At 35.4% G+C, this 12,174-nt stretch overlaps 1 protein-coding gene across 3 annotated transcripts in view; it reads left to right on the top strand.

Annotated features, from left to right (window-relative positions):
• Positions 1–12,174, top strand: part of LOC127831836 (high affinity cGMP-specific 3',5'-cyclic phosphodiesterase 9A-like) — a 115,426-nt gene that overhangs the window by 89,966 nt on the left and 13,286 nt on the right. For 2 of the 3 annotated variants that reach the window (XM_052356909.1, XM_052356908.1), the window contains exons 10-13: positions 2,813–2,915; positions 4,287–4,391; positions 7,639–7,743; positions 10,177–10,323. In XM_052356909.1, the coding sequence (XP_052212869.1) occupies positions 2,813–2,915; positions 4,287–4,391; positions 7,639–7,743; positions 10,177–10,323 (460 nt within the window). The remainder of the gene's footprint in view (positions 1–2,812; positions 2,916–4,286; positions 4,392–7,638; positions 7,744–10,176; positions 10,324–12,174) is intronic. The other variant, XM_052356910.1, reaches the window with a different exon arrangement.

The raw sequence follows: 12,174 nt of genomic DNA, 5'->3' as shown, positions 1-12,174 counted from the left end.
CAACCTGCAAGTTATACAATTTAAGCTTTATTTATTTGCTAACTGTCAGTTCAGTTAAATTATATTGCATTTTGGCTTCATTAATGATACATATGTAAACACACATAAAACATTAACAGGAAAATAAATCAAAACAACAGCTCACCACATAAAGGCTTGTGTATGATTAAAGGTTAAAGTTACGGTTGTTGACATTGTCATGATACAGGTGTTATGTAAAAACAATGGCGCTTTACTGAGCTGTGCTCTGTGAAAAGGGGATTTAATGCATGTGCGTAAAGTGTCATCCCAGATAAGGTAGCTTGTGCAGTCCACACAGGCTTATCAGGGACATCACTTTCTGCTGTAATGATAATTATGTTTCTTTTAAAGAAAGTCTCTTCTTAGAAAAAATCCAGTTTTGGTGGAAAGTGTCGTTCCTGATAAGCCTGTGCAAACTGTAAAGGCCAATCTGGGACGACACTTTACACCCATGCATCAAACCCCCTATTCACAGAGCAGGGCCAATATTCAGGGCAACAGATAAGGTTCGTTTTATCGTTTTTAGGATTTATATTTGACAGAAAACGAATTGAAATTAAAAATCAATCGTACAGAAAACGATTATGAAAATGGAAAACAAATTGATTCTTCATCGTTTTAGTTGTTCCGTTTTCCGCCGTACGGCTTTTAATTATAATTAGTGTATTGCAACCTTTAGTGCGGCCGTAATATTTTCAGTAAGTTCCTATAGGCCGGTGTCAATATAAAAAGTAACTTCAACCGAAATAAGTTCGGGAAAAGGTTCTCTGTTAAACGCTGTCGGGTTAGGAAACTTTCATAAACGGCGTGCGCGCCCAATATTTTACAATTCAGTATGAGACCCAAACCGTCGGGAAAAGACATTGTGAAAAGTATACTATCACATTTAATAGCGCAGGTGGTGACAGATTCTGAAATATTCGGCTCAAAACACCGCTGCGATTCCGTGTCTCAAATTAACTAACATCATCGTGATCTCCACAGGCTTGTCATTGATAGAGAGGATTTGGCATTGTGAGTATGATCTGAGACTGAAAGGCAGGAGTGTTGAAACTGATTGAAATTAAATGACTCATCATCATCCATTTGTCAATATACAATTAGTACTAATATTTACAAACAACCATTGCCACTGTGAATTTATCATTACTTAATTGGAATAAGAATTGCTGAGAATTATCAATATCCAAAAATGACACGCTAATCTGATCCAGAAATATATGTACGTTTTGATCAAATTGAAAAACAATTAATTGACAAATAGTTTTGAGGGAAAAAACTAATTGTTGCAAAAAGCTTGCAGTGAAAACTTAAATTGGCCCAAAATCTTATCTGTTGCCCTGAATATTATTAAGGACTTTTGTTTTTAGGAGATCATGTTGGTTGGAGCATATTTTTATTTACAAAATGCCAATAATGTTTTGTCACAGGGTAAAAGGTCTTGGCATTTCCAAACACTATGTCCTATTGATTGTGGATTATGATGAGCACAAAGAAGGCACATTTGTGATTATGACCATTAATGTGCTACTATCATAATCATGAGTGTAACAATTGCCTGTAAGCATACTAGCCAGGCTCTGAGAAATTGGGGCTTACTGCATCTGCGCAAAGTATTGTCCAAGATGAGCACTTTGCGCAGGCTAATCCGTAATGCAATTTTTAGCTTTTATCTTAATTTGTTTAAGGAAGTTTCTTCTAAGCAAAGATCTAGTTTTGGTATATAGTTTTGTAACAGATTAGCCTGTGCAGACTGCGTAGGCTGATCCGGGAAAACACTTTCAGCACATGCATACAGTCCAGTTTCAGGATAATAATACTCATATTAACCCATTCATGCCTAGCGTCCTGATAAATGGACATTGCAAACAGCGTAAACCCAGATGAGACGCCGCATGATGCGGCGTCTCATCTGGGTCTACGCTGTTTGCTTAAAGGAATTTCTGTAAGAATTGTTCTAAATATAAAAATAAATATACGAGACATCCCTAATTTCGGAAATAAATTGATCCAACTTAGAAGGATGGGAGAGTCCACTAGGCATAAATGGGTTAAAACACTGATAAGTCTGTTTTCTTCACAGAACCATTTAGTACTTTGTAATACCTCTTTTACCCTTTCTCACTAAAAAGCAAAGTTGAAATTACCATGTTCAAACAGTGTAAAACCAAAACAGCCTGAGAGCAACTCGCAGTCTGTTCAGGTTTTATGCTGTTTGCTGCTCATCAGTATCTAAGGTTCGGAATTACACCTTTAAAACTTGTATCTAGTAAAAAAAGGTTTTTAATTGAAGTCCCTATAATGCTCCAAATCAACGAACATTTCGTAAAGAATTTCGTAAAATAAAATTAAAACCTTGATAATCAGTGTTCCTTATAGCAATAGCCACAACTTCAACGCTAGATGTGGTATATTGATTACATAGATTTTTGTAGAAGCAAAATGCTCGTTTTTATTTATTTTTGGACACAATAAATTCCAGGCTAATTTCATGCGAATATATCTAATCATATGACACAGGAACACTAAAATGGTACCATGTTAAAACCATAATAAAAACGAGCAATTTGTATCCACAAACATCTATTTTACCAGACCACATCTGGCGTTGAAATTTTGGCAATGGCCATAAGGAACAATGTTTTTTAATTATTTAGCTTTATTTTACCAAATATTGTACAAATTTTCGTTGATTTTGAGAAGTAATGTTACTTTAAATTTAACTTTCTAAGGGACTACAAAAGGGTCAAAATACCTATCTAATTGGTCATGGTTTTTGTCTATTTTTCAGGTGCATTTTAGCCACTGACATGGCCAAACATAATGAGATAGTGAACAATTTTAAAGCGTTATTGGACGTTTTTGATGTGAACAATAAGGAGCATAAATATTTGGTAAGTATGAGAAAGGGAATAAGCATTGCTCTGGGACAACAGGGTTAAATGCATGTGCGTAAAGGCTAAAAAAGGGAGAACACTCCGCTTTTATTGTTGATTTTTGTTAAAATGGAGACTTTTCTTTGAACAATTCTAGTTTAGGTGGAAAGTTTGCTCAGGCACAGGCTAATCTTGGACGACACTTTACGCACATGCTTTATGCCCAGTTTTCTCAGAACACGACTCCATTAAACCTATTTCACCAGAACAAGACTCAAATTTATGTGAACATTGAAAAATTGATATTTTTTTGTAAAATTGAAATGCTACCATAGGACTTGGCTGAATAATTAATGTTTTAAAATATAAAGTGCATAAATAAATCAATGCTAGTGTGTTTTACTGACATAATTGCAGTCTTTTAATGTCTCTTTTTTTATGTACATTACATAATTTATTAACTCAATCTCTCATTAAAATACTTTAAAATTAGACGTTAAGTATTCAGTCTAGTACCTAGTAATTTAGATCTTATTTTTGCTGTATAATATGTTTTCATACAGTTTAACAAAAACAACTACTTGTATGTGTTATGTAGGGTTAATATTGATCACGTTCAAAGGGTTAATTATTGGGAAAAGCCAGTGCTCTTTTTAAACAGCTAGGCACTATGCTCTAATGGTTCATACAAGGGATATAATATTTGCAGGTAAAATAATTGTTTCCAATAATTATTATTTTTCTTTTTAACCCTTTCCCACTCAGAGGCAATGTGAAAATTGCTATGTGCAAAAAGCATATAACCAGAACAACCTGGGAGTAACTCGCAGTCTGTTCAGGTTTTATGCTGTTTGCTGCTCATCATTATCTAAGTGTTGGAAATGAAGCTTTAAAACTTAATTACAGTAAGAAAGGTCTTTAATTAAATGTAACTTTTTTGAGAGACTGCAAACGTGTCAAAATACGTATCTAAGTTGTAAAGGGTTAACAAGGTTAATAATAAGTGGGTTTGCACTTATTCATTGTGTGATATCTAATACATCATCAAAGGTCCCCGTGTTGTAATGGATATGGTGTCCGCCTAGAGACTGGCAGGTCACTGGTTCAATCCCCACTGTGGGAGCTTACTCTAGATCTCTCCCAAAGACACCAAGTACATGTTCTAGGCCAAGGAAAATGCTGGAGAGCATTTCAATAAACCAGTGGCTTTTGATGCAATTGAGCTAAAAAATAGGTTTAAACTAAAGTGTTAAGTCAACACACAATCAACTAGCTGGATGCCTTCCCACCATAACACCACAGTCATGTTATATTCACCGTTTCTCAACAAATTGTATGATACCAAATAATGTATGGATTCATGCATCTAAAACAACTTTATGTATTCAGCTTATGATGATACTTATGAAAGTGTCTGACATATCAAACGAAGCTCGACCAATGGACGTGGCTACCCCTTGGCTAGATTGTTTACTGCAGGAATTTTTTAACCAGGTTTTAGTTCTTTGTCTGTTGTAGATTTTGTGTTATACTTTTTTCCTCTGTGTTACACTCATATGGCGTTAAAAAACATGTTGTTTAAGGATACATGACCATAGAACATTATATAAAGCTTTTGAGATATTTTTTTTTAAAGATTTTTTCCAAGATAAAATAAGGTTGTTGTTGTTTTTTTTAATTTGTACGCCCTCAAGCATCTACAGAAGCTGATAGGCATATAGCGATTATCCTGTCCATTCAATTCTTTGTTTGTGTGTACTTCAGGTTTATCAGGTTAACCAAAAATAACTCATTTTGTATTATACAATAAATTCTCCTGCAAAGCTTTGATATTCAAATAGATGTTTTTGAAAGCTATCAACACACCAATATCACCTGACCTCATTTTGCTCAGAATATTTCAGATGCTTTAAAGACTTAATTGTCAAACCAAGGATGCTTCCTATTGATACATGAAGCTGCATGGATGATTCTTTGAACATAATCAACTCTTCCACATCACTTGACCTCATGTTGACCTTGAACTACTTTTAATACATGTACTAGCATGGATGATGTCTTTGAACATAATCAACTCTTCCACATCACTTGACCTCATGTTGACCTTGACCTACTTTTAATACATGTACTTGCATGGATGATGGCCTTGAACATAATCAACTCTTCCACATCACTTGACCTTATGTTGAATTTGACCTACTTTTAATACATGTACTAGCGTGGATGATGTCTTTGAACATAATCAACTCTTCCACATCACTTGACCTCATTTTGACCTTGACCAACTTTTAATACATGTACTTGCATGGATGATTCTTTGAAATTAATCAACTCTTCCACATCAACTGACCTCATGTTGAATTTGACCTACTTTTAATACATGTACTAGCATGGATAATGTCTTTGAACATAATCAACTCTTCCACATCAACTGACCTCATGTTAACCTTGACCTACTTTTAATACATGTACTAGCATGGATGATGTCTTTGAACATAATCAACTCTTCCACATCACTTGACCTCATGTTGACCTTGACCAATTTTTAATACATGTACTAGCATCGATGATGTCTTTGAACATAATCAACTCTTCCACATCACTTGACCTCATGTTGAACTTGACCAACTTTTAATACATGTACTAGCATGGATGATGGCCTTGAACATAATCAACTCTTCCACATCACTTGACCTCATGTTGACCTTGACCTACTTTTAATACATGTACTTGCATGGATGATGGCCTTGAACATAATCAACTCTTCCACATCACTTGACCTCATGTTGACCTTGACCTACTTTTAATACATGTACTTGCGTGGATGATGGCCTTGAACATAATCAACTCTTCCACATCACTTGACCTCATGTTGACCTTGCAAGGCTTCCATAGAGGGCATATTCATTTATTGAAAGAAGCATCTTTTTGTGATAGCATCCATCTAAATATATTAAGGGTATATGTCCATAATTTTTATGCCCCCGAAAGGATGGCATATATCAGTTGAACTGTCAGTCCGTCTGTCCGTCCGTGCTTCCATCAGAAAACTTTAACATTGGCCATAACTTTTGCAATATTGAAGTTAGCAACTTGATATTTGGCATGCATGTGTATCTCATGGAGCTGCACATTTTGAGTGGTGAAAGGTCAAGGTCAATGTCATTCTTCAAGGTCAAAGGTAAAAAAACAAATCCAAGGGAAGTAATAAGCTTTAAAGGGAGATCATTATCTGTACCTGCCAAATGATAAAAAAATCAAAGCGGGGCAGTAGGGGGCATTGTGTTTCTGATAAACACATCTCTTGTTTTGATATCTATTTGGTCGTACAAAATTTAAATTGATCTATTAACATGATAAAAATATATATCTCTAATATTTTTAAGTATTTGTTCCATTTGGAGTCATGAATATTAATCAGCATGTTTTTTTACGCTGTATTATGTGTGTATTTATTTTGTATTTGTGGTCTGTTTGTCTTGTTCTACATGGTGTAGTGTATAGTTACTGTTCACACATGCTGTAAGTGTATAGTGTTTTTTGTATATTCATGTTTGTAGTTAATAGTAATTAGAAGTTGTGTATGTAGCCTCTTTGCCCTGTGTTCAGAAACTCTTTGCGGTGCCTTTTTAAGCAGTGATGACACATTGTATGAGATGGATCAGTTGTTTATGCCAATAACATTGTGCGGAAATTATAAGTGCTGCATTGTGGGAAAATGGGGCTTAATGCACATGCCTAAAGAGTCCTCTCAGATACGCCATTGAAGTCCGCACATACTAATCAGGGAAAATACTCTGCTTTTATGGTAGATTTTGTTTATAGAAAAATATTTTTCTCAGCAAAAATCCAATTGAGACAGAAAATGTCTTCTCAGATGAGCCAGTGTGGACTTCACAGGCTAATCAGGGATAACATTGACGCAAATGCATTATGCCCAGTTTTCTCAGAAACAAGCTTATTTGACTAAAGAATTGAATGTGTTCCTGGCAAATCTGATCAATTTTTTAAAATAATTGTTGTGCTTCATAGGTCATAGCTACTTCTTGTAATTATGCTTGTAGATGAACAGATTCTTACTAACTCAATTTTGATTGCCACATATGATGCACAGTCTTTGAAAGGCTTGACTTCTGTGTGACATTTGCCAAGTGTCATGTGAAGTGTATGTCACATGTCGTCGCCTTGGTGCAAAAAGGTACCATAATGCATGTGCCATTGAAATTAGAAGGTACATCGCTGCACATGATACCTTTTTGCACCATTAGGAGATACATAATTTATATTACACATGCTGTGTATGTTAAACATTTGAAGTAAGCGATAAGTGCGCTGTTTGTGACACGTCTTTTTTCTTTGATTGGTGAAATATATGCAACGAAAGTAACATTATGCCCCATTGGTGCAAAAAGGTACCATATGCCTTCTAATTTCAATGTATCTTGGTACCTTTTTGCACCAATAGGGGGAATTATTATGAAACATGTTATTTATGTGACTCTAGAGAAATACATGACACATGCTATGTCTATGATGGTCTGTTAGTGGCTGTAACATGTCAGCATTGAGCATGTTACAGTTGTATCTGATATAAAACCATTCTCTAGATACAACAGTTTAACACTTAATGCTGGTCGTTCATTGTAGGTGGCATACAAAGAGTTTCTGACACATACATAGCTGTAATAGTGTAAATAAACCTATTGTGATTGTTGTCCTTGTTTTCCCCACACCTGTGCAGTTGCTGATGATTCTGTTAAAAACTGCGGACATTTCAAATGAAGTGCGGCCCCTCGAAGTGGCGGAACCCTGGATTGAGTGCCTCCTTGAAGAGTTTTTCATTCAGGTATTGCAACACGGTGAGCCCCGTTATTGCAACACGGTGAGCCCCGGTCTGGGAAAGTGGGCTTAAATGAATACTGCCTGGTATTGCTATACAGTAAACAGAGCTATGGTATAGGTGAAAATTGACTGGCATTGCTACATCTATATATCTATGGTATATATGAATATTCCTAGGATTGCTACAAGTGTAGGACCATGGTGCATGGTCCTACACATCTTTTTTGTTGTCTCTATTATTTCTTGTTCCATTATTTCTACAACAAAGTAATACACCCTTCACATATCAATCTACTCTGACCTTTAAAAAGCATTTTTTTTACAAGTAGGCACTATTGTTACAAGAAATAATGTAAGTTGACTTAAACATGTTGCATGAAGCCGTTTTAGTGCAATATTATACTATTTGCTTATTTTTATCCTATTAGTTGTGCCATCCTTAATTATTTTACTTGCTTTAAATGTACTGGCTTTGCTTGTGAGCATATAATTATAGCATGTGTTTGAGTTCAAAGAGACATGATTCATTGTTGCAATCTTGTTTTACATGTTTACTCTTTCACCTCGTTACACTGAATGCTTGATTGCATTTTGGTTACATTACAAATAGGAATACATTGCTCAGCAATAAAAAAGCTGTGCTAAATCACATCAAATACAATTATTTGTTTATGCAGTTGATGTATTATTTAAACAATTTTATGTAAATCGAAGCTACTCTTTGTTTTAATATGACAAATCAATATTTTGTTTTACCATTTTACATTGGAGGGAAAAATGTTAGCAAATTATGTAAATGGATTTATTGTGATAAAACACTGCCATTTCAAACTGAAATGCTTTAAAATGAATAACTTGAAAATTGTAAACATTTTCAACAAATGAAAATAAAGCCGTTCTTTATGAATGCCTTATTAATAGATTAAAGTAAAGAGGTGAAATATTGAACTACTTGCTAACAAATTGTGCAATTTTGTTTCGGTTCATGAATTAAGTTAATGTACAATGTAGTGACAGTAGGCTTCACTTAAGTAGAGCTATGCATATTTTCTTTTGTATGCATATGTGTGACATATACTAGGAATGTGCATTTTGTCCATAAATAAAGCAGAAAGAATGCAGTGTCATATAAGACTTATTTTTCTGTGCACCATAAATGACATTTAGCAATTATTTACCATGTTTGAACAAAAGACTGTTAATTGCATTTGGCTGGGGCGACAGATGACCTAGCTTTGGATCGTATTTGCGGCTTGTGGATTAATTGCAAGGTTATTGTTACAAGAAATAGATTAAATATGTTTAGCTTCATACTCAAATTCTAATGGAGATTTTGCACTGACGCTTTTTATGTAGGTAAATTACATGATTGAAGATCTAGCTTTTGGGGCCAGTCTTGTAAAGATCAAGATGGCTGCTTCTTAATTAATCCTATACCAATTAGAAACGTATTTTCACTTATTTGAAGTCCCTTAGAAAGTTAAATTTAATTCAAGACCTTTCTTACTGCATTCAAGTTTTTAATGCTTAATCCCCAAACCTTAGATACCTTTGATACTGATTAGCAGCAAATGGCATAAACCTGACTCGCAGGCTGTTTTGGTTTTATGCTGTTTGCACATAGCCATTTTCACTATGCTTCTGAGTGGGAAAGGGTTAAGGAGTAATAACTTCAGATGGAGACATTGCACTGAGGAATTTCTGATGTGCAAGCCTTACACAGGAAATCCTTTGGGGAGAGTTGGGTTAAGGTCAAGGTTGCTGAAACTGTTTCTGCCCAAAGAATTAATTTTTATGTGGAAATTGTTCTAGGCAATTATTTTATATTAATTTTAGATCACAATGGTACAAAAAATATCATTTAATATATAAAACATGAACAATCTTGATTATAAACTTTATTAACTTTAGGATCATTAGTAAAGTTTTCAAAATTAGATTCAAAATAATAATATTTCTTAATGTATTTGACTACTTGTTCGTCTAAAAAAAGAACTACACTTTCTTTCAACAAATAGCTCTTGCTACGCCATGTTAATGTTTCTTGAATAACAAATGGTGGAGTTTTGGCATATTAGTTTGTCTACATCATTAGATAATGGTTAAAGAATGTGCATCTATTTGTGGGTTATTATAACTACAAATTAAATTTTGGCATGCTAAGTGTTGAGTGTCTTTTGCCATTAATTATAGCGCATGCAAGTTAATTCATTTATGTTCTATAAAGTATTTTGAATTTGATGTAAAAAAAATAATAAAGCAAAACATATTTTATGGAATAAGTAATACCATGAAAAGTAAAAATATTAGCAAAAGAGCAAAACAGAAACCAAAAGCAAACAATAATATTTTGTCAATGAATTTCATTAAAAATTTAAAATAAAAATAATAATTGTTTACCAGTAATTGCAAAGGAATTTGTATGCACCCCTTTAAGAGTGACATAGAGAAGCTGGAAGGATTGCCTGTTGCCCCGTTCATGGATCGTGAGAAAGTGACCAAGTCCTCATCCCAGATAGGCTTCATCAAATATGTACTGCTGCCTCTGTTTGAAGCCCTGGGGCAACTTCTGCCAGTCATAGAGGTAAATTAAGCCTCATTCTGGGAAAATGGAGCTTAATGCATGTGCTTTAAGTGTCATCTCATATTAGCCAGTGCAGTTTTCACAGGCTTATCAAGGCCAAGACTTGTCTGCTTTTATAGTATTTTGGTTTGAAGGAAGACTCTTCTTAGTGAATAGTGTAGTCAAAAGTTGACGTACCATATTAGCCTGTGCAGTACGCAAACTGCAGAGGTCAATGACACTTAACTCATATGCATTAGGGCCAGCTGCAGAGGCCAATGACACTTAACTCATATGCATTAGGGCCAGCTGCAGAGGTCAATGACACTTAACTCATATGCATTAGGGCCAGCTGCAGAGGTCAATGACACTTAACTCATATGCATTAGGGCCAGCTGCAGAGGTCAATGACACTTAACTCATATGCATTAGGGCCAGCTGCAGAGGCCAATGACACTTAACTCATATGCATTAGGGCCAGCTGCAGAGGTCAATGACACTTAACTCATATGCATTAGGGCCAGCTGCAGAGGTCAATGACACTTAACTCATATGCATTAGGGCCAGCTGCAGAGGTCAATGACACTTAACTCATATGCATTAGGGCCAGCTGCAGAGGTCAATGACACTTAACTCATATGCATTAGGGCCAGCTGCAGAGGTCAATGACACTTAACTCATATGCATAAGGGCCAGCTGCAGAGGTCAATGACACTTAACTCATATGCATTAGGGCCAGCTGCAGAGGTCAATGACACTTAACTCATATGCATTAGGGCCAGCTGCAGAGGTCAATGACACTTAACTCATATGCATTAGGGCCAGCTGCAGAGGTCAATGACACTTAACTCATATGCATTAGGGCCAGCTGCAGAGGTCAATGACACTTAACTCATATGCATTAGGGCCAGTTTTTCAAGAACGTGGTTCATTTGTCAGTTTTAATGGAGTTATAAAACCTATAAGTTTTAGCAAATTTACATCAAAAGCCTTGAGATCATATAGGTACTCGAGTCAGTTTCCTGGGAAAAACTAATACTTGGTGTCTCTGATAAGTTCTAGTAAACAATCTCCGAAGTAGGTATCAAACAGGTTACCACCTGGTGGCAAAGCTCAGATCATATCAATTGCAACAATTTGACCTTTATATAATGATCTTGAGTGGTCTATAACTTTAATTGATTAAGGAATTTAAATCAAACATGTTTTTGTTGCCAGTGTCCTGGGGTCCCGATCATGCCAATCATATATATGACATGCTTTATATTGGGATAATAACCCTATGTAGTTATTGATATAATTTTTGCCTTTTTGTCAGCTTCAGGTTTATAATTGAGGGTTGCTGGAAAAATCTGCATGCTTTGTCTTTTTATGCCACCGGTAGGGTGGCATATAGCAGTAGAACTGTCCGTCAGTCTGTCTGTCAGTCTGTGCGTCCGTCCGAAAACTTTAACACTGGCCATAACTTTTGCAATATTGAAGATAGCAACTTGATATTTGGCATGCATGTGTATCTCATTAAGCTGCACATTTTGAGTGGTGAAAGGTCAAGGTCATCCTTCAAGGTCAAAAGTAAAAAAATACAATCCAAGGGAAGAAATAAGCTTTAAAAGGGAGATAATTTCTAAACCTGCCAAATGATATATTGAAATTTTATTTTAAAGTGGCGCAATAGGGGGCATTGTGTTCCTGACAAACACATCTCTGTGTTTCTGACAAACACACCTCTGTGTTTCTGACAAACACATCTCTGTGTTTCTGACAAACACATCTCTGTGTTTCTGACAAACACATCTCTGCATTTCTGACAAACACATCTCTGCATTTCTGACAAACACATCTCTGCGTTTCTGACAAACACATCTCTGCTTT

Source organism: Dreissena polymorpha, chromosome 5, assembly GCF_020536995.1.
Source record: "Dreissena polymorpha isolate Duluth1 chromosome 5, UMN_Dpol_1.0, whole genome shotgun sequence".
NCBI lineage: Eukaryota > Metazoa > Mollusca > Bivalvia > Myida > Dreissenidae > Dreissena > Dreissena polymorpha.
This window is presented reverse-complemented; position numbering and strand designations above follow the sequence as displayed.